The sequence below is a fragment of the Lepidochelys kempii genome, chromosome 2, assembly GCF_965140265.1.
Source record: "Lepidochelys kempii isolate rLepKem1 chromosome 2, rLepKem1.hap2, whole genome shotgun sequence".
NCBI classification, from domain to species: domain Eukaryota; kingdom Metazoa; phylum Chordata; order Testudines; family Cheloniidae; genus Lepidochelys; species Lepidochelys kempii.
This window is the reverse complement of record NC_133257.1, coordinates 176347503-176375352: the sequence shown is the minus strand read 5'-3', so window position 1 is coordinate 176375352 and position 27850 is coordinate 176347503. Positions and strand designations below refer to the sequence as shown.

The 27850-nt window shown below is 41.8% G+C and overlaps 1 protein-coding gene across 6 annotated transcripts in view; it reads left to right on the top strand.

The window, feature by feature from the left end:
- Positions 1–27850, top strand: part of HECW1 (HECT, C2 and WW domain containing E3 ubiquitin protein ligase 1) — a 353016-nt gene that overhangs the window by 283201 nt on the left and 41965 nt on the right. For 5 of the 6 annotated variants that reach the window (XM_073332820.1, XM_073332821.1, XM_073332823.1 and 2 more), the window contains 5 exons: positions 9208–9291; positions 10470–10579; positions 12827–12947; positions 14592–14705; positions 17751–17903. In XM_073332820.1, coding sequence (XP_073188921.1) covers positions 9208–9291; positions 10470–10579; positions 12827–12947; positions 14592–14705; positions 17751–17903 — 582 coding nt within the window. Of the gene's footprint in view, positions 1–9207; positions 9292–10469; positions 10580–12826; positions 12948–14591; positions 14706–17750; positions 17904–25815; positions 25908–27850 lie in introns of all 6 variants that reach the window. The other variant, XR_012157436.1, reaches the window with a different exon arrangement.

Here is a 27850-nt window from a genome sequence, read left to right as displayed (position 1 = left end):
TGTAAGGGCACTGGCTGTAGATCTGTATAGCAGTGGATCCACTGGCCTCACTCCCACTTCTCCTTACCTGGCCCTACCATTCAAACTCTGCTACAGGGACATCCAAGGAGCTATCTTGGAGTGGGGAGTCCTTTGCATGGACTTCTCATATTCAATTCTAACCCACAGCAGAGGAGAAGGGAGCAGGATTGACCCCATAATGCTTATAAAATCAACTGTCAAATAACTCTACGTTTTGTCATTCACATTAATAGAGCAATAAGAACAAAAGGTCAGTGGGGAAGTCAATGGGACCTAGGTTTCAAAGACACTTAGGTGCTTTGAAAATTTCACCTTTTCTGTGCACAGTATAAATGTGTAGACCTAGGTCCTTCACTATGGATGAGGAGCGTACAGTACAGCTCAGCATTTCCCCAATCTTGAACCTGCTCTTACTATGATGGTCCCCATCGTAAACTACCAACATATCAGATAGCAGCTGCCAGTGGCTCTTAGGAGCCCAGAACAGCCCCTGAGATCAGTGGGACACAGGGAAGTCCAGCCACTCCCCCTTTGCATGAATCACATCTCCAAAGAGTATGGGATCCTCTAAGGGTATGTCTAGACTGCAATTAAAAACCCATGGCTGGCCCATGCCCGTTGACTTGGGCTTGCGGGGCTCAGGCTGTGGGGCTGTTTCAGTGCAGTGTAGACTTCTTAGCTAGGGCTGCAGCCTGAGGTCTAGGATCCTCTGATCTCGCAGCGTCCTAGAGCCTGCAGGAGTCCCCAGTCCTGAGGTGAACCTGTTACCCCAAACAATGGATTTTGGGATGTCCCTATAATAATCTGCCTATCAGCCCCATAGTCTGTTCTTCACAAGGTATGAATTTCCGGGGTTGTTAAGGAAACACTAAAGGACATAGATATAACCTTCTGATAAAGTGATTGACACAGGCAGTATATCTTCCAAAACAAAGTGTCTTTTTATTCAAGTAACTAAAAATCCCTAATATAGTCTAATCTAAAAATTCTAAATAAGACACAATCCCTTATTGTGAATTAAAAGGGCATTCAAACCAAAATAGCATACAGTTTAAATGATTCTAAGAGAAGCGCTTTGCTACAAATTGCCAGTTTGTAACAAATTTCTGACCGCAGTTTTTAAATTATACTTTAAGTTTTACGTAAGTAAAATACAATTAAAACATACACACACACTTCAAGCATACACATATTAAGTACTATGCTACACTAAAAATTATATTTAAAAACTGGCAGGCTTACTTTATAAATTCTTTGGTATTCTTCTTTAGTCACTATTGCTGCTCAGCTCTGCTACTGTTGCAGTTTATTCTCAGTCAACTCCTGTGATGGGTTGTCACCCTTGGGGTGCAGTCTGTGAGCCGTGGGAACCTCTGTGGGCTCTAAAACCCCCAAGGTGGGCAGGCCTCTTTCACACTGCTTTGTTGGAGATTCAGGCAGCCTCACCAGAACCTGTTATCACCCAACATGACAGCAGGTGGCTGACGGCAGGTCCCACTGAGTTACCTGAGTGCTTTACCTAAGCCACTCAAGGACATACAGCCAATTTCTCAGCTCCCCCACTTTGCACCCCTGCTGGAATATAAACCCAGAATTATACTATTTTACACTGCAAGGGGATCTGTACAATGTAAGCTCATTAATATAGTCTTCCTTCCCCTCGATGTATGAAGGATATGCACAACAAGCTTGTGTTAACCAAGCTGAGACTTTCTCCCCAACACTTCACTCAAAATACACTGGTTAAGATAAAGCATAAAGCAAGTTTATTAACTACAGAAAGATAGATTTTAAGTGATTATATGTGATAGCAAACAGATCAAAGCAGATTACCTCGCAAATAAACAAAAATGAAAACTACCCTAATATACTCATTAGGACTTGAATTAGCAATTTCTCACCCTGACTGATGATACAAGCAGTCCGCCAAGTTTCCATACACAGGCTAGAAATCCCTTTAGCCTGGGACCAGCACTTCCTCCAGTTCAATCTTTGCTCCTCAGGTGTTTCCAGGAGTTCTCATTGGTGGGGAGAGAGGCCCCAAGATGATGTCACTCCCTGCCTTATATAGCTTTTCCATATGTCGGGGAGCCTTTGTTCCAAACTCAGTTCCCAGTCCAGTTTGTGGAAAAATACAGGTACCAAAATGGAGTTATGTGGTCTGGTCACATGCCCTTGCATGCCTTGCTGAGTCATAGAAGCCATTGCTTACAGGCTGGCTGAAACGTTTCCAGGAAGGCTCACCAAGTGGGGGATAAGCTTCTCCTAAGGCCTGTTTCCCCTAGTGGCCCATTTCCCTGAATAGACCCTTCACAACTAGCTGTCTAGACAGCAAGCATTTTGCCTAGTGGGTGTCACCCATTTGTAACTACATTTGAAATACAGATACATAGTCAATATTCATAACTTCAGATACAAAAATGATACATGCATATGAATAGGATAATCATATTAAGCCAGGGGTTCGCAACCTTTCAGAAGTGGTGTGCAGAGTCTTCATTTATTCACTTTAATTTAAGGTTTCACGTGCCGGTAATACATTTTAATGTTTTTAGAAGATCTCTCTCCCTATAGAAGTCTATATATTGTATAATTAAACTATTGTTGTATTGTAAATTAAACAAGGTTTTCAAAATGTTTAAGAAGCTTCATTTAAAATTAAAATGTTTACTTCTGCCTCCGGCCCGCTCAGCCCACTGCTGGTCTGGGGTTCTGTTCACCTAGGCCAGCAGCGGGCTTAGTGGGGCCTGTGGCTGGGACCCTGGCTGGCAAGGGGCCGGCAGCCAGAACCCCAGACTGGCAGTGGGCTGTGCGGGGCCGGCCCCTGGGACCTCAGATCGGCAGTGGGCTGAGCGGCTTAGCCCCATGCCACTCAGCCCGCTGCCAGTCTGGGGTTCAGTCCATCGACTCCTGCCAGCCGGGATTCCGGCTGCTGGACCCACTTAGCCTGCTGCCGGTCTGGGGTCCCAGCCCTGCCCACATACAGTGGGTGCCTACCTTCTCCCTGGTTCTGGCCCATTCTCTTCCTGTCTCTCTGCACAGAGTTGAGGGTGGGTGTGCACTGAGCACAGGGCTGGGGGTGAAAGAGCAGGCTGGGGGTTGGGGTGTAGAGTCTGGCTTGGAGCTAGAATGTGAGAGGGTGCTCAGGGTTGGGGCAGGAGGTTTGGGTGTGGAGAGCTTACCTGGGCAGTTCCCATTTGGTGGGAGGGGTGCAGGTGGGAATGTGGGGGGAGGGGGATGCAGGAGCTCCTGTTTGGTGCTCAGGGAGGGGGGTGGATATGTGGGGGGTGCAAGAGTCAGGATGTGGGGGTGCATGCGGTGTGGGGGGATGGGTATGTGGGGGGGTACCAGAGTCAGGGCTGGGGTCATGGGGGGGTGAAGGAGTCAAGCAGAGGTCTGGGTGTGCGTGAGGGGGGTACAGGGCTCAGGGCAGGGGCCTGGGGGTGTGCGGGGCTGCAGGGCTCAGGGCAGAGGGCTGGGTGTGTGTGAGGGGGATCAGGGCAGAGGGCTGGGGGTGTGGGCTGAAATCGTGGGGTGCTCACAGCAGGGGGCTGGAGGGGGTATGCCCCACTTCCACCACCCCCCTTCTCCAAGGCCCTGCCCCCGCTTCTTCTCTGCCTCCGCCGGGAGCAGCAAGCACACTGACCCCGCTCCTCCCCCACACCCTCGCAAGGGCCAACAGCTGATCGGCCGGCAGGGAGGAACGGAGAGGAGGAGGAGGGGCAGGAACCCAGCACACTGTGGGGGAGGAGCCAGCAGGACCAAGCTTCTGCCCCCTGCGCCTGCGGGAGGGGGCAGAGAAGAGCGGGCCCAGCCGGGCCGGGCCAGGCCGGACTGGGCAGGGCAGGATTTTTAATGGCACGCTGCTGCTGCCAGGGGTTCGCAACCTTTCAGAAGTGGTGTGCAGAGTCTTCATTTATTCACTTTAATTCACAGCGTCTTTGGCACGTGTGCCATAGGTTGCCGACCCCTGTTTTAAGCAAATCATAACTACTCCAATGTCACTTCACAAGACATATCTTGAACCAGATGCATCATAATTACATTATAATCATATCAAAATCATACTCCTATGAAGAATCTGAGGTGCAGTGTCACGGCTCCCTTCCTCTGTTCACAGCTCACTCCCAGCAGCTTCTCTGTCCTTCGTGCGTTAGTTATTTTGTTTCAGTGTTGCCGATATTGAGGCTGCTGCTGAAGCTACCGTCTGTGCTGTTGTAAGTGCTTTTCTTCATGAGAGCTCTCCTCAGAACTCTAAGCTGTCTTCCAGCAGCTCTTCTTCCTGATTTCCATTCTCTTCATCCAACTTCTCCTGATTACTGCCTTCCTCCTGACTGACCAACTGCCTGCCGGCACTGCTTTTTTATATTATTCTAACACACATTACCTCATCTTCAGCTACCAGAAGAAACAGCCCCAAGCTGGCCCAGGTTAGTTCTCCCATCTCTTTCATTCAGCACATGCTCACTGTTGCTGTTTACCTCAGAGTTATGATTCTGCCGACCCCAACACCTGCTTGACTCTTTGCCAGGGTGCCGTCTTAGCTCTCCTGGATTCTCTGCCAATTAACTGAACTTTCACCCTGTCTCAATATTGAGCATGCTCGGGGTCTGCAGCATCCATCTGAGGATGGAGTAACTCCTTCTTATTCAGAATAGAGATCAGGTGGACAAAGTGGAGGGTGGAGAAATTCTGAACAAACATTTCATGGCCAGTTACTCTGGATGTAGAACCACAATCCACCAACTGTGAAGAGCCCAGGAAGATCTGGGCCACATACCATCCCTGCACACTGTGGCAAGGTACCTTCTTGGTCTCACAGCCTCAGTTGTTTTTAGCCTTGGTGAGACGGGCTTGGGTAAAACAGTCCTTCTTGGCTGCACAGGGGCAGTCCATTCCTTCTCTCAGCCAGTCTTTTGGGCTACATTTCTCTCTAAGCAGAGTGAATGTAGCTTCCCCTCCTGGTGAGGCTTGCTGTCTTGCTGCTCCTACCCTACTGGCAGCTTGACTCTGACTCCTATTCTCTCTCTCTCTCTTTCTCTCCTCCCAATAGGGGAGGGTTTAAAAAAGGTCTCAGGCAGCCCTTAGTTGGAATCAGCTGATTCTAATTGATCTCAGGTAACTCCCTCTCAGTGGATCCTAATTGATCTCTGGTAACCCCTTCTCAGCTGAACCGGATTGACCTGGAGTCACCCCTCCCCAGTTGATAGGGAGGAGGGCCTTTTAACCTTCTGGGACTGTTTTCTTACCCCCCACCCCTTGCAGATGTCTGTCCTGAGTTTATCACAACACCAAAAGATGCATTTACCATCTAAGAATGAACTTAAATGAGCTAGAGAATGGGCAGCACCAAAAAGGCATTTTGTGCCTCTTCGCTTCAGTCTTTACTAAAAGAGTTAATTTTATCAGATACTGAACGCAGTTAATATTGACAACAAGAGAGAAAAAACCAAGCCACGATAAGGAAAGAATAGTTAAAATAATATTTAGATAAGTTAGATGTATTCAAGCCAGCAGGGCTTGATGAAGTTCCCTCTAGGGTTCTTAAGGAAGTAGCTAAAGTAATCTTGGAACCATTAGCAATTGTCTCTGAGAACTCATGGAGAATGGGGTGACTCCTGGATGGGGGCACTAAGCGGGGAAACACAGTTGTGCATGGGGAGCTATAATTTGTACTTCAGCAATCATTGAATATATTTGTAATTTCGTGGGTGCTTTATTCATTAAAAACACAAAACTATTGCAAAACTTTTTCATGTTCATATTCATCACATGTCATTCCTTTTGCTTCTCTAAAGAAACAGAAGAGTGTTTTCTCTATACTCTAATTCACTTCTTTTCCTTGTTCTTTTTTATAGTTTACCTGTTGGCCTCCTCGTTTCATGTTCTACATTTCAGATATATTTTCTCTAAAAAAATAGTCAAATCCTTGTTAACAGGATGTAAAAAATGAAGAGGTGCCCGAGTTACAATGGTCACCACTGAAGAGTCAGCATTTGCTAATGGAGTCCATATAGTTATAGTTATTTTCCACAGGTACCCAAGTATAGGGAAGAACTGTGGTATCTGTGGACACACATTTACAACTCAATGGCCACTATATTTATGCCTCAATGGCAAAAACTCTATAGATCAGATATCTCTGCTTACAATGACCATCTTATTCTTCAGGGGTCTTGGGTGAAATACTGGCTCCACTGAGGACAATGGCAATTTCCCATTGACTTCAGTGGCACCAGAATTTCACCCCTTAACTCTAATAGTAGTGCCATGGCTAGAGAAGCCCTATATTTTACAGAAACATAGGAACATCATTTACTAAATTGCACTCCCGCCTTCACTTCTTTTCTCTGAGAACTTAATAATGTGTTTAAAATTCTTTCCAAAGTAATTAAACCATTTGATACCATTTCACCTGTTCCTTTCATCTTATATAAAAGTGGTGAAATGAAAAAGAAACAGAATGATAATCTTTTGGGGCTAGATCCTCATTTGGTGTAAATCAGCTTCTATCCATTGACTTTTATGGAGTGATGCAATTTATACTAGTTGAGGATCTGGCCCAAGGATTCAATAAATGCCACACTGTGACCAGCATAACAAAACAGAGAACATCCATGTTTTCCCATTGAGATTTCTCTCTGAGAATTTTGCTGGCCTTGCTGACTTATCATTTACCTAAGAAGATCAGACAAAGAGTTCTTTGGGTGTAAAGGATTAGAAATGCCTCCAGGAGGAATGAAATGCTAATAGATTGAGGGAGAGAATGAAAAATGCCTCCAGTATTTAAGATGTACATTTTTGTAATTGAGAATTTTTATCATCGCCATCAAATTATTATAGACTTTTTTCACTTCTGTAATTTGAGTTCTTATCCCTTAGAGAACAGGAAATGCTTTTATCTCTTTTTCAGCAGAGAACAAAATTGACTAATGATGGGGACTAGACAGCTTTGCGGATATGTAATGAGATTTGTAACAGGATACTGAGCCTTTCACCTCTAGGTCACTGCTTTGTTTCCACCTTTGGTCAGTAGTGGCCCAAAGCTACTATCTGATGGCTGTTCATCAACTTTTGTGGAATGGGCTTGTGGATCTTAGACAAGTTCCCAGCAGACAAGTGTTCATTTCATACAGGGCTAGATCCTGCAAGGCACCTAGCATTCTGGCTCCAGTGCAGCAAAGTAGTCAAACACATGTATAGCTGTGGGCACGAGTAGTCCCGTTTGACTTAATATTGGAATAAATGATGTCCCACTGAACCATTCACATGCTTAAAGATTGCTCGATCAGATTGCTTGACAGAATCCTTTGCACATTGCAGGACTGAGCCTCAAACAACCACCCCTATTGGTACTAATTTACACCCACGTTTGTATTCCCAGCAGAGACCCCGGGGATTAAATGGTCATGAAGAATGATTTATTCTTTTTCTCCTTGAAGTAGTCCTTTTATATTTGCCTTGAGGCATAAGAATGGCCCTACTGGGTCAGACCAAAGGTCCATCTAGCCCAGTATCCTGTCTTCCAACAGTGGCCAATGCCAGGTGCCCCCCGAGGGAATTAACAGAAAAGGTAATCATCAAGTGATCCATTCTTTGTCGCCCATTCCCAGCTTCTGGCAAATAGAGCCTAGGGACACCATCCCTGCCCATCATGGTTAATAGCCATTGATGGACCTATCCTCCATGAATTTATCTAGTTTTTTTTTAACCCTGTTATAGTTTTGGCCTTTACAACATCTTCTGTTGTAGGAGTTCCACAGGTTGACTGCGTTCTGTGAAGAAATACTTCCTTTTGTTTGTTTTAAACCTGCTGCCTATTAATTTCATTAGTTGACCCCTGGTTCTCGTGTTATGAGAAGGAGTAAATAAAAACTTCCGTATTTACTTTCTCCACACCAGTCATGATTTTATAGACCTCTATCATGTCCCCCATTAGTCGTCTCTTTTCCAAGCTGAAAAGTCCTAGTCTTATTAATCTCTCCTCATATGGCAGCCGCTCCATACCCCTAATAATTTTTGTTGCCCTTTTCTGAGCCTTTTCCATTTCCAATATATCTTTTTTGAGATTGGACAACCACATTTGCACACAGTATTCAAGATGTAGGTGTACCATAGATTTATATAGAGGCAATATGATATTTTCTGTCCTATTATCTATCCCTTTCTTAATGATTCCCAATGTTATGTTCGCTTTTTTGATTGCGGCTGCACATTGAGTGGATGTTTTCAAAGAACTATCCACAATGACTCCAAGATCTCTTTCTTGAGTGGTAACAGCTAATTTAGACCCCATCATTTTATATGTATAGTTGGGATTGTGTTTTCCAATGTACATTACTTTGCATTTATCAACATTGAATTTCATCTGCCATTTTGTTTCCCAGTCACCCAGTTTTGAGAGATCCTTTTGTAGCTTTTCGCAGTCTGCCTGGGACTTAACTATCTTGAGTAGTTTTGTATCATCTGCAAATTTTGCCACCTCACTGCTTACCCCTTTTTCCAGAGGCACATTGGTAGTCCCGTTTGATGATGGTTACAATACTGCTGCTATGCTCATTGGGTATGGCTCTGATCTTACACACAGCAGTTTTACATTGATTGACTTCCACAGAATTATTCTTTATTTATAACAGTGTCAGTAAGATCAGACCCAGGCTCATTCTGTTTCTAGATAGGACTTCAGTCCCCAGGACGGTCAATCAAGCAACTTCAGTGAACAGTAAATTCATATGTAGGAATTATTTTAATTTTAAAATAAATAATTGTCCTTCAAGTTTTATCATAGACCAACCTGGGACTGAAACGTGTAAAGGATAGGGTGTTACATACAACTCTGTTAAGAAAATGTTGTATATTAGGTATAGCCTCCACAGAGGCGAACTTTCATCTATCAATTTTGTCAACTGCAGTGTTACACATAAGTTCTAGGAATAGGGAAATTATCTTGCTCTCTAAAATGTGACTCTTGCTTTGGGAACAGATTGCTAGTATGATTTAAAGAATGTTGTTTTATAGATTGTTCAGATTTGAAAAATGTGTCAAGCAATAGGGATATTTATTTGCTATCTTAATGAGAAAAGCAAAAAGAAACTAGAGAAGCAGTGAGGAAAAAATAATCCATCCCTATCTTATGGTTTGACAATGATGTGATTTCTTTTCCCCCTCTTGTCATAAATTTTCCAGGGAGAAGATCCATTACATTCGGACAGAGGGTACACATGGGCTTGAAAAGTTGTCCTGTGATGCAGATTTAGTAATTCTACTGAGGTAATCAGTTTGAACAAAAACAGAATTTTGTCACTCATGGTACACAAGAAGCTGGCTAGCTGTCTCCACCCTATTTTTTTGACATATTTTAGGTGATTGACAGAATTTGTTAAATCGAGGCTGATCTCTGCTAGGGCCCTATCGTGATTACACAGGGATTCATTTGTCCTGATAGCTAGTTGGTTTTCATAATAATTCAACCACAATATATGTGTCAAATCATACTTTCCAGAAACTAGTCCCCACTGGTGCAACGAAGTTTACCCTTTGATTACACTGAACTGTAAGGTTTTGGCTTTAAGGATTAGATTAGAAACGACATTTTAAATTTTCCTGTGGCATTTTGAAATGCAGAAATGTGGTTCCCACCTTTCTGAATAACAATCAGATGCAGATTATAGGAATGTCAGTTATGCCACTGGCAGTGCTATCCATGAGGCTATCTCACATTAAGGAAGAGCTGAGCTACAGTGAAGTGAACGACCATTACTATGTAATGGAGGCAATAGTTTAGTAATGTAGGCAGGGTCTTAGCATCTTTTGGAGCTCCAACGAAATTAGCACTTTAGAGCCTAGGATAATTTGATTTATGTGGCTCAACACAATGAAGGATTACATTTCTGTTTTGCCCTGTGTTTACACTAAAACACATGGCACCCTAGTTGATTTTGATTGGAGTTACACAGCCCACTCTATCTAATGCAAGAAGTATACGACTTGCTCCCACTACCTATATCTTGATGCAGATAGATGATCAGAGAGCCATGCAGTGGCTATAGCAAAATATATGACCAAGACAAATCATAGTCAAAAGGGAAACAATTTGTGTATCAATATGTATCCCCTGTTCTTGCTTTTGACCACTGGATGTTGCTGCTTTTACCATTGCCTCAAACCTTGGCTCATCCATCCAATATGGCACTGTCTTGGCACGAAAATGCCTAATGGAACTCACTTTGTTACTCTAAAATGAAGACTTTGCTTCTTGAGGCCGTGCCTGATTGGGCAGATCGCTGTTTTATGCATCTGTAGCTACTGATCATTATGTTGTAAATAATGATTAAATGAAGGGCTGCACAAACAGATCCTTATAACAGAATTCTGCTGTACTGAACTCTTGTGCTTCTTCCTGTGTAATGAGCATAAACAGGGCCTGTCTCTATCATTTTTCCTTGCAGTCTCTTTGAAGAGGATATTATGTCCTACATACCCCTGCAGGCTGCCTTCCACCCTGGCTACAGCTTCTCTCCTCGCTGCTCACCCTGCTCCTCACCTCAGAACTCTCCAGGTAAATGGAGGGAAAACAACACAAGTTCTTGTGTTTGTTGTGCTTCTCCATCTGATAATCACAGAGGGTAGGTCTCAGCTGGTGTAAATTGTTGTATCTCATTGACCTCAAAGGAGCTGTGACAGTTTACACCAGTTAAGAATTGGCCTCAGACAATTTTTCTGCTGGAGCATTTGGTTAATACACAGAATGCTGTCACTTTTATTTGTCTCACGGGACACTGATGTTAGCAGCATGGTGGGAATCAGAGATTGTCCAAGGAGAAGAAAATATAGTCCCGGCTTCCACATGGTTAGGGGAGGTTAGACTCAGAAGGGGATTCTGTGTTCTGAGTCTGATCTATTGACATGTAAGTACATTCTTGAATATGGATATTAAATGGCAAAAGCAAAGTGCAAATTACATATGTATGACAAAGCTTTCAGAACTCCAGTAAACAGCTGTAGGCCAAACTTAATATTCAACCAGACAGTGTTTCCAAGACTACTGCTTCTCCCAAGATTCATAGATTTTTAAGGCCTGGAAGGACCATTAGATCATCTAGTCTGACCTCCTGTATGTCACAGGCCAGATAATTTCACCCAGTTACCCTGAACTGAGCCCAATAACTTATGTTTGACTAAAGCATGTTTTCCAGAAAGGTATCCATTTGTAGAAGATTGTTTCCAAGTGCTGTGTATCTCTGAAATAGTGTCTATGCTACGGAAATTGAGCAGCAGGTGGCTCCCTTTAGCTAAAACACCCAACCCTAATTCAGAAGGAGACTAAATTTCTCTGCACCTCCACCATGCAACTGGTTTGGTGGTCATTTTGAGTGACATCCCAGGAATATGATCTTAAATCAGTTTGGCTATTTTCAAAGCCACTTGAGCTATTTGGACACCCAGTTCCTATTAAAGTTAATGGGAATTGGGTGCCAAGTCCCCTGATGACTTTACAAATATCAGTCTTAATATTTTTGTGGAGAAACACTGAGGTCTTGGCTACACAGGGGAGATCTTTGAAAAATGTCCTATTGTTACCACTGGATTTGCTGAGTTCAAGCAGGGATAAACTTCAATGCAAATTGTGCCTTTTAATGTCCTCAGCAGGGATTTGAACCTGTACTGACTACTGTTGTAATAAGGGCAGATCTCCAGTTTGCATGAGAGTTAAACCAATATCCTCACTCATCGGTGTGTTGAGAGACATGCAGTGGCTTTTAACCTTTTTTGTGGAAAGATGGTAATATGACAAATATGACTGATTTGAGTGAATGTACTATTTGTTCATCTGTACTACCAGTTGCAGCAACCCAAAATAACCAGTAATTACTCCTGTTGTGTGTTGTAAAAAATATTCTGACAGAACAAGAGAAGCGTCACCAGGGATTCTTCTTGAATGCTGTATAAATGTACCTTTCTGTTTTAACATCTGAGTCAAATAGTAATGTCTTTCTGTTGCGACAAATGAGTCTTCACAGATACTTTGTTCTTCAACTAAATGTAAAATTGTTTCCTTCTTCTGGAGGCTTTTCTGCCAAATTTCTCCTAAAAGGAATTGTTTTCATTGTCTCCTCTAAAGAGATAGGGAAATGAGATTTCATGGATCCCATTCTCTAAAACTGATTGCTGTGGTGCTCATTTACACAACAGAACTAATCAGCTGCTTTCAGAATTTAGACTTCAAAACAAAACAGGCCCCGAATTGCTGAAAATCTACTGTTAATGTGAAAATGTAAGACTTCTTGCTGACAGAAATCCTCTCTTGTGCCACGAAGGTTTTTGTGTTTATAGCTGAATGTCTTTAATAAACAGAAAAACCCAATTTCCAGCCAGGCCTGGGCCCCCTAGAAGTTCTAAATAGAAGTGCTGCTTTGGATCCAAAGGTTTAATCCTGCCAGATAATGAGATCTCCTGGAAGATGGTGAGGAGAGAGATTTTCAAGAGTACATAGACACCTAACTCCCATTGACTTTCCATTCAAGCCAATGAGAGTTGAAGGCTCAGGAAGCACAAAGGGACCACAACCATCATCCTGGTAAGATGATGCAGCTGTCCAGAAGTGTTGGGAACCACTGAATTATATAACTGATGGCTACATTAATGTCAAATTGAACATGAAAATAATGAGCACTCCGAAATTCTACATGTACCAATAAAAGTTGATATATTTTCTAGCAAGTCATGACTGAAAACACCAGGTGTATGAATAAGACCCTCTTTTAAAGATTTTAAAACTCTATGACTTTTCTCTTTTCCCTTCTAGGGTTACAGCGAGCTAGTGCAAGAGCGCCTTCTCCATATAGGAGAGACTTTGAAGCCAAGTTACGCAATTTCTATCGAAAACTTGAAGCCAAAGGATATGGGCAAGGTCCAGGTAAAATTAAGTGAGTATTATGTCAGATGATTAAGATAATTTAACATGATGCAGCTTAGTCTTGTCGTTGTAGTAATGAATCAGGAAATTGATCTGATATATGTGACAATACATCATTATCATGGGACAGGAATGAAACATTAGATGATGTATCTATGTATTTTATCCAGGAAAAACGTGTGTGTACAAACACACACACACACACACACACATATATGTTAACAAGAAAATGGGCCAACAAGAGGGTTATATCTGGGGGGCTTTATTTCTCATGGATCCATTTGGTCCTACACACCTCCTCTACCTACTTTAAGGATATGTTGGTATTTCTAGCTATACCATGTGTGTTAAGCAGTAATGGTAGAGAAATAACATGTTAGACAAATGTGAATGATATTGGGCCAGTACACTATTACAGTTCTGAAGTAGCTCCAAATCCTTTGGATTTACTCTGAGTTGACATGTCAGTGTAACTCAGGATGAAAATTTGGCCCTGATTGTTGTAGACATTGTGAGCTTGAGTACCTACTGCTACCATTGATTTGAACTGACAGTGCAGGTGCTCAGCACTTCTGAAAATCAGGCCCTATCAATTGCTTTCTATTCCCCATTGCACCTAAATATTTGTTAGACTAGCTCTTTTTTCATTTTGTTAATATGTTTTTGGGATCTGACCCTGTAATTCTCTATCACTCAGTTACGGAGTTCACATTCCAAACAGCCTGGTAGCTGGCTAGCCTCTCTGTACCATTTTCCATGGATAGTTATAGTAATTGGCTAAAGCACTGTATGCTTCTAAGGTATTTCCTGGGCATCTGGTTGAATTCATGCATCAGGCTGGCTTCATACCAAACCACTTGTGTTGTGGAAAAAATATCTGAAAACCAGTCAATTTATTCTAGGCAAATGTCATCATCAAACTATTATTGCACTGTCTGAGGAGCTCTAGCCATTGGTTATCCCCTTCAGAGTCCTGCCAAGGCAGACATGAAGAACATTCCAAAAGGACTAAGTGCCATTACTTTTCAGCTATATATGAAAAATAAGAACTTCTTGTATAGAGGATATTTTTACAATGGGCCAAGCTCGTAAGTAATCTTTGAAACACTGGGCTATTCATTAAAGATGTTTTGGAGAGTAGATGGGGCCATTTAGTGGATATAGGTAAGGACTGATTCTCCCCTTGCTTACACTAATGTATCTTAAGGAATAATGCCTTGAAGTCCACTGGTGTAAATCCAGTGTGAGATCAAAATCAACCCCGAGGTGCTGTGACACCATGAAGGTAGAAAGGCCAGAGGCCTGTCTGCAACACTAATTTCTGTAGGAGATGCAATGGAGAGACTTTGGGGTACAGCAAGATTTTGAACCTAACTACCCCTTAGAGGAGAAATCTACCTTTCAGTCATAGAGTAAATCTTAACTAAACAAATAAACAAGAACCAATAAAAGGCCAAAACCAGCCTTTGCACAAGCAGGCATAACTCTGTAGACTTCAATAGAATTGCGTCCTCTTATTCCAGGGCTTAGTCTGGCCCTTTAATAGCTCCTGTTTACCTTTATGTATATTTGATAATAGCATCTCTCACTCCCCTCCTCAAGAGTTTCAGGCAGTGCTGGTTAACAAGATCATTATTACTATGTTCTTTTGCAGGTTAATTATACGGCGTGATCACTTGCTGGAAGGCACCTTCAATCAGGTGATGGCTTATTCACGCAAGGAGCTTCAGCGGAACAAACTCTATATCACGTTTGTTGGAGAGGAAGGGTAGGGAACTATTAAATATTGTGAATTGTGAGAGAGCCATTGCATTGGAAAGCAAGTATGGCACTGGGAAAAGGCTGAATCTCTCTTGTTGTGCATTAGGTTTTACTTGTTACCTCTGGGGAGGTGAACTGGTCTATATAAAATTAAAAAGAACCCAAACCTTTGTACTACTTCTCCATGCTGAGCACTTCTATAGTTCCTGAGTTCTTCTGAAACATTAACTGATTAAGACTCACCATCTTGGTGCCATGGGTATTATCCCCTTTGGACAGTGGGGGAACTGAGGCACTGGCCCAAGGTCATACACAAGTAAATATCAGATTGTTAATCCTTCCGGTTGTTAATCCCCCTCTTTAACAGCAATTTTCACTGCCTCTTTAAAATGAACCTTTGTTGTGGTTGAAAAAATGTTTTCCTCATTCACCCTAGCTGAAATGAGAAGCATAAATACTATTAGAAGAGCCATTGTTACTGTCAGCTAGAAGCAGAAAGTACTGGAAATCTCTCGAGGCATTTTTTTCTTGTGAGACTTCCTGGCTGATCTGGCAAACCCAAGAAGTTCTGGTAGTTCAGATGAGATTACAGTAATCAGCTGAGTTTTTGTTTTCTTATCCAAAATAAACCTTGCAAACCTCACTCATTGCCACTCCTCACATCAAGAGTTATGCTTTACATGAGGTTTCATCTGCAAACTTTAATTAAAGAAAGACATTTTGAATCTTTCCATTGTTTCAAATAATGAAGTGTTGTGTGTACAGTCTCTTAACAGAAACACTGAAAAGATTTAGGGACAAAAAGGGAGATACAGTTTCAGCTCCAAAGATGTTGGGGCAGCTGGCAAAGAGCACAACAATCACTGCTGATTGAATTTGCTAAAGGTAGCAGATCAAGTAAAGGGTTCTGTAGAGTTTAGTTCATAGAATCATAGAATCATAGAATATCAGGGTTGGAAGGGACCCCAGAAGATCATCTAGTCCAACCCCCTGCTCGAAGCAGGACCAATTCCCAGTTAAATCATCCCAGCCAGGGCTTTGTCAAGCCTGAACTTAAAAACCTCTAAGGAAGGAGATTCTACCACCTCCCTAGGTAACGCATTCCCGTGTTTCACCACCCTCTTAGTGAAAAAGTTTTTCCTAATATCTGAAGACATGCTAGATAAAGTGAAAACAGAGTAAATCACCAGTCAGAAAGGGGGTTACTTTTAGTGCTGTTGATATTATGGACTTTATTAACCCCTTGATTTGTGAACATCTATGGAGTCAGTGTCATCTAAAAGTTAGAGAAATTCTGTTATAGCAAGTTCTGTCCTTGACTCTGTCGCCACCTTACAATGTGACCAGGGGTAAATCATTAAACTTTCCTTTGTCTCAGTTTACTCATCTGGAGAATGGTTCTAATATGCTAACAATGGTCCATTTAATGAACTTTACTAGGCACTTTCCCCTAATTCCCAATAACTTCTACTGTGTTTGGCATAGTATCCTGCAAATCATAAAAATGGAATTCATTTACATCTGAGGCCAAATTCACCCATGGTTTATTCTGTTTAATGCCTGCGAAGATCCTGCTGGAGGCACCCTAATGTGGAAAGTGAGGAGGTGAGCAGATTTAAATGGTGCAAAGTGTCCTCAACAACCCATGTACCTGACAATGTGGAGTACATAGGGGGAGCCAGAACAACACAGAAATTGGGCAGCACTGGCTGTGAAGGGAATGTGTTGAATTAATGTATCTCCCAGAAGCCTTCAGTGCAGGGCTCCTGTGAGGGATTTCAGAGAAGCAGGCAGGTTTAATTTATACCACCTTGCACCAGCCATAGCGAATCTAGCCCTATATCTTTATATTAATTGAGCCAGATTTTTATCCAACTGATTTCAGTGGAGTTACACCAGAGATTAATTTGATCCAATCTCCTTCACTTTCATGGCTTTAATCTGATTGCATACTTAAGAGTTAGAGCAGCTAGGAGTTAACTTCAGCCTTATTATAAAGTAGTCGATCCAGCTGCAGAATTTTCCACCTCCTTTGAATGTATTAAATGTAAAAAGTAATGCCTGTCTCAGAAACCATTTTGGCATTAAGTGATTTATGGCTCTAAGTGGTTCTTTCTTATTACTGTGTGGCGGTTTATATTACACTAACTATAAAAGCTGCCTAACATTATGGCAGGACAGTCTGTTTTTAATAAATCCATCTCATTTGGGATTAATGCATTCATGAAGCATTTTTTAAATAGTTGAGATAATTGAAAGTGGTCTGATTTAAAAGGAAAAGAAAGAAAGAAAGAAAGAAAGAAAGAAAGAAAGAAAGAAAGAAAGAAAGAAATCATAAACCCAGACAGCAAGGCTTAGTTTAAATGTAAATGCCCCTCCCCAAGATACCAAATAAACTTGAAATCACCAGAAAACTAAAAAAGCATATGTTTACCAAGTGAAAAATCACCATACCAGTTTACAGGAGAGAGAGTTGTGTTAGGACCCAGTCTTGTTCATCCTTGACTTGAGAGACCACAACTATGCACTGTAAGAAAGTACCCAAGGTTTGATATCTTGGGACTGGAATGTGCTTCAGATTACATACTAATTCAGGGAGTAAGAACCCTCTTTAACTCCCCTGTGTGAGCTACCCAGACCATGAATCGAGGTCTTCAGAATTAAGCAGGTGCTGCATACCTGCTTATATCCCCCGGCAGAGTAAGGAAATGTGAGAAGCCTTGCCTCGTTTGCTGCCCAGCTGAGAGAAGGGGTGTTGTGCAGTAGCAAATTATTACCGCATGGAACAAAGGGGACATAGGAGAAAGCTATATTCAGGGATGTGTCTGTCATGATACCTTCCAGGAATGCTACTTGTGGAATGATGCAGCTTATGCAACATGGCTGGCTGAGGTCTCTTCCTAAAATTAAAACGTAGTCCTTGGAGAGGAGAATTAGCATCAGCAAACATGTTAGAAGTTATTGTCTGCAAGTGCATTAGCCAGTACAGATGCAAAGCATAAAATGCACACAGCTAGGAATGAGATTCATTTTATCTGAATTTCCTTTTCAGCTTGGACTACAGTGGTCCCTCCCGAGAGTTCTTCTTCCTTCTGTCTCAGGAGCTCTTCAATCCTTACTATGGCCTGTTTGAGTATTCAGCCAATGACACTTACACTGTACAGATCAGCCCCATGTCTGCGTTTGTGGAAAACCACCTTGAATGGTAAGGTCTGCCGTATAAATGTTAAGCAGAATGAAACAGTCCAGTTGGATCCACATGATGAAGGGCATATATTACAAATGCTGTCAGTTTACATCAGGTTGCATGTAAATCCCATTCCTACCATTGTCAGAGGGGAGTGAGATTCTTTGGAAATGGGGCAGGAGAAGAAAGCGAGAAAGAGGGAATGTCTGTGTGTGTAGATAAAATAATAGGGTGTGAAAGAGGAGGAGTTATCAGGCCTCTCACTGCATGCTCTGATGCTAAGGCATTGTTTGTGCCCATGTGTGAGTGCACAAGATATAGTGGAGTGAGAAGATTCAAGGAGCTTTCTTTTATCCTGCTATCCTTGCACTCCTGTGCAGAGGCCAGGTACAATTGCTGTTCTTCAAGTCACTTGAATGCAAGAACTCGGCAAGCCCAGAGAGGGCTGGAAGTGGCATGACTGTGGCTCTGCCCACGCAGTGCCAACTAGCCACCTTGCTTTGTGTCAGGACACTGAAGCCCCATATTGCTCCCTGTCAAAGAGTAATGTTTGTGCTGTGTCTGTACTCCGGGCAGCACTGTGCCTGCCTGTGGCACACCTCCAGGTGCTCCTCTGGGGTGGAGTGTCCCATGCTGCCCCCTACTGCAGGCTGTATTGAACAGCACACTTTAGCCCTAAACAATGCTGTAGCCTCTGAAATAGCTCAGATTTTGTGTGATGGGACCAGCAAGAATGGTCTCTCGTCACCTACAGCGTACATGCTGAGAATCAGTTTGCTGCTCAACGTTTGCTTTTATTGTGTGCCTACAGATAGCATTCTGATCTTCTCCGTTTACTGTCTGCCTCTTCATCTCTCTGTCTTTTGGGAGTTGTTTTCCTTTTGGTAATTTCAGATGTGGTGCACTGAACTGTGGGCTCCCAATTCCTAGCTTTATTTGTTCCCTTTGAACAGAAGCACTTGTTGGGATTTCATCATGTTATTGACATATCAATTATTCCTATTGATGTTTTTCTTCATCGAGGGAATCTCAATAATTCACATCAGAAGGGTTTTCTTTTTAGTAGAGTATAATACATACCTCATTCAAGTTGTGAGTTCCATATGTCCTTCTGTTCTTGTAAACACTTCCTCCATCCCATTAGCTTAGGGCGAGCAGTAGGAAGTCTCATGCCAGTAAATTGTTCCATTTGGGAGCTGGTGTGTGGTTGCAGTGGATGGGTAATATAAATGCCTTTGATGCAGCAGTGGTGTCTGAAATAAATGTTTGGCACATTGCCACTCCCATGAAGTTGAGTAAGATGGGATCAATGATTTGTGATCTGTAATACATATATCAGAATGCCTCCCCACCATCATTCTCAATGAGTGTTCAATTCAGGTATTGCAATGCTTCCTATGGCTGGCCTAGTTTCTAATGGCAGAAACGCTAAGTCTTCCTTCTGCTTTTTAAGCACGGCTGATGAGCTCCAGAGTTCAGTGGCTGTAGCTATGAAACCGATGCATTTTGTTTTCTACGTACTGCACCTTTACAATTTCTAAAAATTCTTCCTGTGAGAAGAGTTTAGCAGCCATGTTGTCCTCAAGTGTGGTACAATACAGTCTGTTGGAGAGGAGACACACACTGTGCTCTCTCCTACTTTTCTTCTCTCTCGTTTTGGTGTCCTCTTAATATAAAACAGAGTTAATGTAGACTGAAAGTACTTGGTTGCCCTTTGTGTATAGAAAATATATAATACAGAGACAGACCTGTCCAGCCATCACTGGCCAAAAGGATGAGTCAGTCAGGCAAAGGGAGGGCCTTGTGAGTAGCGAAACGAGTTGTAAACCAAAATATGGGAGGTTTGCAAGAGCCAGGGAAAAATAAACAATAGGGTGGCTGTACAGTGACAGCGCTTGAACCTTTGTGGATATAATTAGCTGAAGCCAAAATCTCATAATCAGCCAGATCAGCTGGCTTTTAGTATCGAGATACATTTTCTCTTGCTATGCATTCTGATTAATTAATAATGCATTCTGATTAATTCTGCTATTAATATAAAGACAATATTTTACCTCAGATATACACATGCAACTCCAGTTAACTATACTGGTAGTTCTATGCATCCATCTCAGGCAGAATTTGGACACAGCATTTTAAAATCCAAAGAATAGAATGAATCCATTAAGGGTATATAGACTAATATATCTGAGGATAGGTTATAAACCTGCCTGTGGTTGTTCGGGTGTGAGGAGTGGGACTTTTTTTAAAGCTCTCAACATGGTCCTAATTCGGCTCCCATTGAAGTCAATGGTAAAACTCTTATTACTAAAATGTATCTATCTTAGGGTTTCCTATGGGCCCCCTTTACCATAGTGTCTTAGCACTGGGGACAATAATATTCCTCTGGCTCCCAAATTTGTTGTGAAATATCTAACTCACTGATATATATAAAGTGGTTTGAGAGCCTCAGATTTAAGTCACTGAGTAAGTGTAAAGTAGTAATATTAGAGTCATTTTAAACTTTAAAGTTTGAAGTCAGTCACAAAAATTACACAATCACAGATTGTTTCAGGTCTGGGGTTTCCTTGAGCCTTGTACCTTATTTATGGCAGACTTTCAGTAGTGCAAACAGCTTATCATTCACATGGAATCTGTCCTTGGGCCCCTTTTTCTTTTAGGAAATATTGCAAGTCCCATCAAGAGGTACATAGTGCAAAAGGCATCTTTAGCAACAGCTGTTGGAATTTTCTCTTGCAGTATGCTTAAATGAATGCTGATGAGTTTGGGATAAAATATACATAAGAAAAAATTAACTGTTGTCCATGCTGGGAGAATTGAGAAATCCACATTTTCTCTCCCAGCCAAAAACTTTTAGTTCTCCCCTCAGTAATGGCTTATTTCATGCCTTGTTCCTTGTTCAAACAACATTCCAAATCCAGAATGAGCACATCAAAGCACAGAGTAGTCATGTGTATGCCAAGTGAAAATAGAGACATAGACTGGAAAATATTTCTCATTTATGGAGAAACTGAGATTTAACGTTTTTCCTATAAGCTTCCACTGAATAAGACTTTTTTCCAGGTCTCGTGTAAATGTTGTATGCACAAAACTAAGAGATATCACACATACTCATGTTTAAAAATTACAGCAATGGAAAGAAAAGATATCTGAAAGGAATCTAATTAAATCTCTCTCTAGAGTGAAGAAGTGTAATGAGAAAATTTTGGCTGCATGTAGTAGATTGTACCTTGGATCCATAACCATATTGATTCTTCTTAATCCATGAAATAATAAGTGATTATATCTTATCTAGTCAGCCTGTCTAGCTACCTGACTGAATATTTATAAAGCAACAAATCACCATGGTATATATAGCAGCTGCGCTTGTACAGGCTTCAGAAGGCAAAGGCTTTCCCTGTCTGCTGAAAATAACATGACACACTTGCTGAAGAAGTCCCTCTTTCCCCAAATAAATTAACCAAGTCCAGTGGCATGTGTTTTCTACCATTTTGGTAGAAAGAAAATTATTGTAGGCAATAACCCAGAAAGATCCTCTCTGTGTTCTTGACCAGGTCTGTGGGACAATTGAAGTAGAGAGAGCCAGTGAACAATCCATCCCAGGTTTTCTATCAGACCCAGTGCATGCGGGGAGAAAGGACACTTGGGAATGTTAAAAAGTTCTCTACTGACCTGCAACAAAGTTGGATATAATATTCAGTAAATCGTCTAGTTCTCTATCATAATGCTGCATTCTTAGCAAACAAGTATTAATAAAAGGCTCCCAATAGCCTGTGACAGCAGCTTCTTACTTGCTTCCCTGTTAACATTCCTTCGAAAGAATTTTGAACTGGCTTTCAGTTTTGCAATAGCACTAACTCATTGGGGTCCATGGTCAGTCATTTATTCGTGAGTATACAGAGATGCTTTTGCTCTGGTGGTTTTCCTGGCTTTCTTGTGCTTGTGACATTCTAGATGATGAAGCCCATATGGGACTGGATCAAAGGTTAAAAGAGTGCAGAAGGACACAACACTGATATTTAGCAATAGTCATCTGAACTGTCTGTGGGAAGGCTTTGCAAAAACAGAACCATTATGGTAGGATCAAAGCTTCCTCTATCTTAGGGATGGGAAAACTTATTTGGCTTATTTCTAACCCACTCAAACATTGTACATTTGGAAGTTTAACTTAAGTGCCAACGATTATTAGGTTTGCTTTCCATGTGGTGAAAAGCGGAGGAAGGGAACTTTCTCTCTGTTGCCCCACCTCAAGATGACTCTTCTCAGACAGAAATTTCTGCTTATTCTCTTTCTTGTTTGATTTTGTGTATCTCACAGCAGTAGAAAACATCCCAACTCTGCTTGAATGGCTTGAAGAAGATTCAGTGTGCCTTCAGCGAGCAACTGGTTTGTAAAGTGGGAAATAACAAGACATGTGCTTGTGTACAAACACACACCTATAAACACACCTTGGAATCATTGCTAGACATAATGGTATAAAATAGTAAATGCCTCTCATTGTGTTCCCTATGGGCCTGATTCTGCCACACTTATTCAGGTGGGCTTTTCCTTACCCTCTGGGTAGACTCATGAAATCAGTGGGACTTTTTAAGGAGGAAGGTTCTAGTCATTATTAGTCAGGGTTGCAGAACTAGACTGCAGTTCTGTAATCAGATCTGTGCAGATGGACAGATACATTTCACCAGACCCAAACAATGGCATGTGAGTGCTTCTTCATTGCTCAGGTGATTACCCAAACCAGACTGCTAATGTAGTTATAATTCAGCCATAATATAATTGAAGTTCTGCTTAGTGGCATGGAACAATTTATCATTTCCTTAATTTTAAGAGTGGCCATTTATTCCCCATCTCCGCTGTCAGAACTCAGTCTGAGAGTTATAACAAGGACCCCCTTATCTTTTCAGCTGCATCTGAATCAGACAGTGAGGATGTTTGCAAAACATGGTCAGATGGAAATCCTGTTTCTCTTTCTGTGTGTGTCTGTTTACAAATGTCTAATACACCCTTAACTGTAGTAACAAGGAAAATCCTAGAGACTGGGCCTGATTCTTCTCTCCCAGCAGTCTCACCCCAGTGTAACACTATTGACTTCAATAGAACTCCCTCCTATCACCTTACTAAGAAAACTCCAGCAGGTCTAGAATACTGCAATAAATGAATGTATTGCACCCAGCTTTCAGCAGCAGAGTCAACTTGATTTGAACATTTTACTATTAAATATATAGGGCTTCTGTCCCTAGATGACTTGAAGTATGTCTACATATATGGCAATGTGTAGAGTACAGACACTGCCCAGCTAGCCCAGGTATAAATAGCAGTGTAGATGGTGGGGCAGTGCTTAGGCATGTAGCGTACTGACATGCCAGAATCTTAGGGTATGTACCCTACACGGCTCTCTGTACACTCAAGCAGTGCCTCCCCCATCACCAATGCTTTTTAAGCAGTGTAATGTCGTGCTGCCTTCCCACTGCCAGAGTCTTTCTCTCCCTCAGTGAAAGGCTCTGGCAGAGGGGAGGCAGCAGGGAAAGACTCAGGCAGCTCCCCACTGCAGTGACTTTCCCTGCTGTCTGCCCCTTGTCAGAGCCACGTGTAGCTACACATCACAGTGTGGACACAGTCTGCTTTTCAATATGGCATGTAGCTACACATACATTACATTCTGCCACAAATGTAGCCAAGATCTTAGTTGATCTCTTATCCCACCCGTTTCTGTAATCCATTTCACATCTTATGCTTTAGGATTTTGGTTCACTGTTGGTTTGTAAATATAAATCAGAGACAGCAATTAAAGGAACAAAAGATTAAACAATCTCTGCCCAGAGGACCATAACATTTATATGAATAGACAAAAATCAGACATAAAATGTCATCAGGAGACCCAGAGGATGATGCTAACTTAAAACATCTTTGTTTTCAGAATGGGTTAATGACAGCATTTTTATTGACATGATTAGGCATTTGTGGACTTCACAATCACTAGATCACTTGTGTACCTGGATACTGGTACTGCGAAGCCAGGGCTACTTTATAAATATTTAGAATGTGCTAGAAATACCCTAAGACTGAGTTGATCTCTCAGCCAGTTCCTTGCTTTTTCTTGTTAAATAGAGGCTTGTGATGGGGTATGCAAACCCCAGACTTGAGACCAATGGGTTAAAGAACACCTTTGGGCATAGCTCAGGGGGAGGGAGGCAGTGGATGGATGCTCTGAGCAGAAAGTATTGCTCATATGTTCATTGCCTGAGACCTGACAATGCAGACCTGAGCAAACCTCAAGGCTAGGCAGGTGACTGAGTGTGCAGGTCAGAGACTTGATTGAAGATTCTGTGATTTACTCTGTGAAGCTAAAGGAGACTGGGATAGGAAGTGGTCTAGGGGAAGGCAGCTGCTTAGCATCCCAAGGTACAGAGCGTAGCTGCCCCACCATTGGGCCCTGGACCAGAGCCCGATGGAGAGTATGGGCCTGGCTCATCTACCCACTCGAAGAGGACCTTATAACAACAGGAACCTTCACCATGGGTGAGATCCCAACCGGAAAAGACCTCCACTATTCGAGGGCCAAGACCCCAAAGTCCCTGTGATAAAGGGTGGGAATGGAAACCCTTGGAGTGAGAGCACTGAAGTACAGGATTGTGTTTTCAATGGTCAGACGATCAGCCAGTCCCCGCCTGATCACTAGGCGGTGGTGTTCGTGGGTGTTCACCTTCTACAAGGCTGAAAACACTTATGTAGTGGAAGCATTTTGGAGAACCTGAGTGCTGTGAACACCCTCTGTTTGTGCAGAGATTTAAGATGGACCACAGGAAGTGGTTATGGTTTTAAACACAGAGGGCTAAGTCTTGAGCAGCTGTAAATTCACCTAGCTGCATTGGCTTCAATGAAGATAGGCCAATTTACACCAGCTGAGAGTCTGGTCCAATGTCCCTTCCTTTTCTTTTTTGAATTTGTCCATGGATGTATCCATTTGTACGAGCACTAAAAGTCAGGCTCTGAGCAAGTTTCCCCACACAACTGTACCAGTTCACATTCCCCTTAATTTGCCACAACCCTACTATTCCAGCCCTGGATTTCTCCTGATTAGAGACTGCCAAGGATGTCAAGCTGTGTTGTTTCTGGTTGCTTGGGGTTTTGTTAAATGGACTAACAAACAATTAGGCTAAGACCCGCAAATTCATTGCCACTAGTATCCTACGGACCAGAGGACACAATTTCATAAATCCAATATGAAAACCTCAACACTCTCCACCCTCCTTCCCCCCACATCCCACCCCACCCCAGCCCAGGTAGGTGGGAGGGTATAAAAATGGACCTAAGAGGGTTTGTGGCTGGGAGTCAGATGGATTCTATTCTGGCCTTGCCACTGACTAACTTGGGCAAGTCTTGTGGGTCTATGTTTTCCAAAGTGATGAATGATTTTGGGTGACCAATTGGAGACAGCTTGAAGAGGCCTGATTTTCAAAACATGCTGAGTCCCCACCCTCAGAAAATTGGGCCCCTTTAAAATATCTCAAGTAAGACACCTGAAACCACTAATCATTTTTGAAAATTTAGACTGTAACCTCACTCTGCCTCAGTTTTCAGCTACAAAATAGGGGTATCGATACTAGCATATATCAAATGGATTTCAAGTTGATTAATATTTTAAAGTGCTGTGAAATTCTCAGATGAAAGACACTATAGAAATCCATAGTATTTTAGGTTACATTACCTTATACATTTTAATCATTAATTAATTATAAGTTTTAAAGCATTATTGTAAATCTACTAGACAAGAGTCATATACTAGTAAAATAAATATGCAGCCACAGTCATCTTATAGGACAATTCCACTATCTGAGAAGTCTGTGTTACTGAAGTGCCTTGTTGCTTCCGTATTATGATCTCTCCTGTGTCCTAATGTATTTAAATAAACTTTGATTTTCCTTTTAAGGCTGAGGCATGACTGAATTACATGTAGCTGGAGCAGCTTGTTAATTATATATTAAGGGTCAAGAGGAATTGATATACACAGAAGGATTAAAGGTGAATTATAAAGCAAAGAAGGAAAAAAATGTTCTTCTTACTGAGCCTTTCTGACAGCCTCAAAGAATTTTTGACGTTTCTGCTTCATATTTACATTGGTTTTAATTCCCTCTTTCACTAGAAGAATTTTCTAAATTCTTTTGAGGACATGAATTGGTGATATCGCTAGACACTGAAATATGAGATGTAGCAACCCCCAGCTCCCAAACTACATTGTCTAATTTTGCATATATAATGGGCGGGGGGGGGAGGGATAATTTCACCAAAAGATGATGATGTTTTTTTGACTCAAGAGCAAGATAACCTTTTGCAGCAGTGTAGGTGAAATTCACCCATTGATGAAAGAGGCCATCAAATCCCCTATAGTGTATTGCAGTCAGCAGAGCAGCAAGATGGAGGATTCCATGCTGGCTCCATGTATACTGGAGTAGAAGGAAGCATTGGGGTGGGCACTAAATCTGTGCTTACATCCATTGGCCAAAACCAATGGAGGGTGGATGCAGAAGAACAGTTCTCCACCCCCTGTCTCCCATTCCAGCCCAGGGTCTGGAATAGTGGAGCTGACCTGTAAGTTGTGGGGGTGTAGTCCATCCTTTTGACCCTCTTATTGTTCTGCACATTTTATTTGGGCTTTGTGGGGGAGGAGGGTGTAAATTTCACCTTGTGTGAATAAAAGACTGAGCTTAATAAAAGAAAAGTGGGGAAATAAGTTTCAAACATACAGTAGTTCAGTTTATTTAGGCTGAAACAGACTCATGTGCTTTTGTATTTAATGCAGAATAGGCCAGAGAGGCCAAACCAGAAATTGGTACTATCAAATATATCAAGAAAAATACATAATGAAATACTGGAGTGGTATTGTTTAAGGTTCATAATAGTAACCAAGGAACTCAGTCTTTCAAGGTGCTGAGAGTTGATGTCAGTGGAAATTGAGGATGGTCAGAGATTTGCAGAAGTCATGCTGTATCACGAATAGTGTATCTGAGTCTTGTCATTTAGAATTCTGAAGTTCATAAGACTTTGAGTATGCATGCTTCTGTGTTGACGTGTGGATTTTATTTTGCTTATGTTTTTAGCATTGGAAAAACTATCCATACATCCATTCATAAAAGAGGCTTTCTTCTGGACAAATACATACTTGTCATCAAACTTAAGTTTTATATGTTTACATCAGTGAAGTTATTCTGAATTTACAGTGAGACAAGAGAAAGCAGATTATGGTCCTTGTATAGTAAAATACTCCTAAATAAAAGTATAATAGTGTTTACCTGCTTCTGTTAAACAGGTGGCCTTATTGTCACTCCTTGACACCCCACGCAGTCCAGAACAAACATGTCATTGGTTTCAGAGTAACAGCCGTGTTAGTCTGTATCCGCAAAAAGAAAAGGAGTACTTGTGGCACTTTAGAGACTAACAAATTTATTTGAGCATAAGCTTGTGTCAGTTATTGTGGCTTTAGTGTTAGATATATACGTCAGTGACTCATTAGCAATCGAAGGAAAATGTGCAGTCATTGGCTTGTTTTTTTACAGTCTTCTTGCCTAGTAGATGACTGAATCTAAAGATTTTTCTAAGTGACTTTGACTGGTCTGTTTCAACACATGCTGAAGCAACAAAAAACAAATATAAATCATTCTGTTTATAAAATTTCAACAGTTTTCAGATTTCGAACCCCCCAATGTACTCAAAAGTTTATGTTGAGAATGCTCTGAACAAAAATGCACCTTTGTTGGCTTCAAAAACGGGGGGGGAAGGGGAGGAGATAAACAAACAAAAAAACCATATGTCATGAGTCAGTCCAAAATGGTATATATCATAAACCCAGGTTGATTCAGGCAACTGCATACTCTGTTATAGGAAGCAAAAAAGTGAAAATGTCAAATATACTAAATTAGTTCTGAAACTTTTAGTTATTCAGAGAGTCAGTTGCTACTCGATCTGCA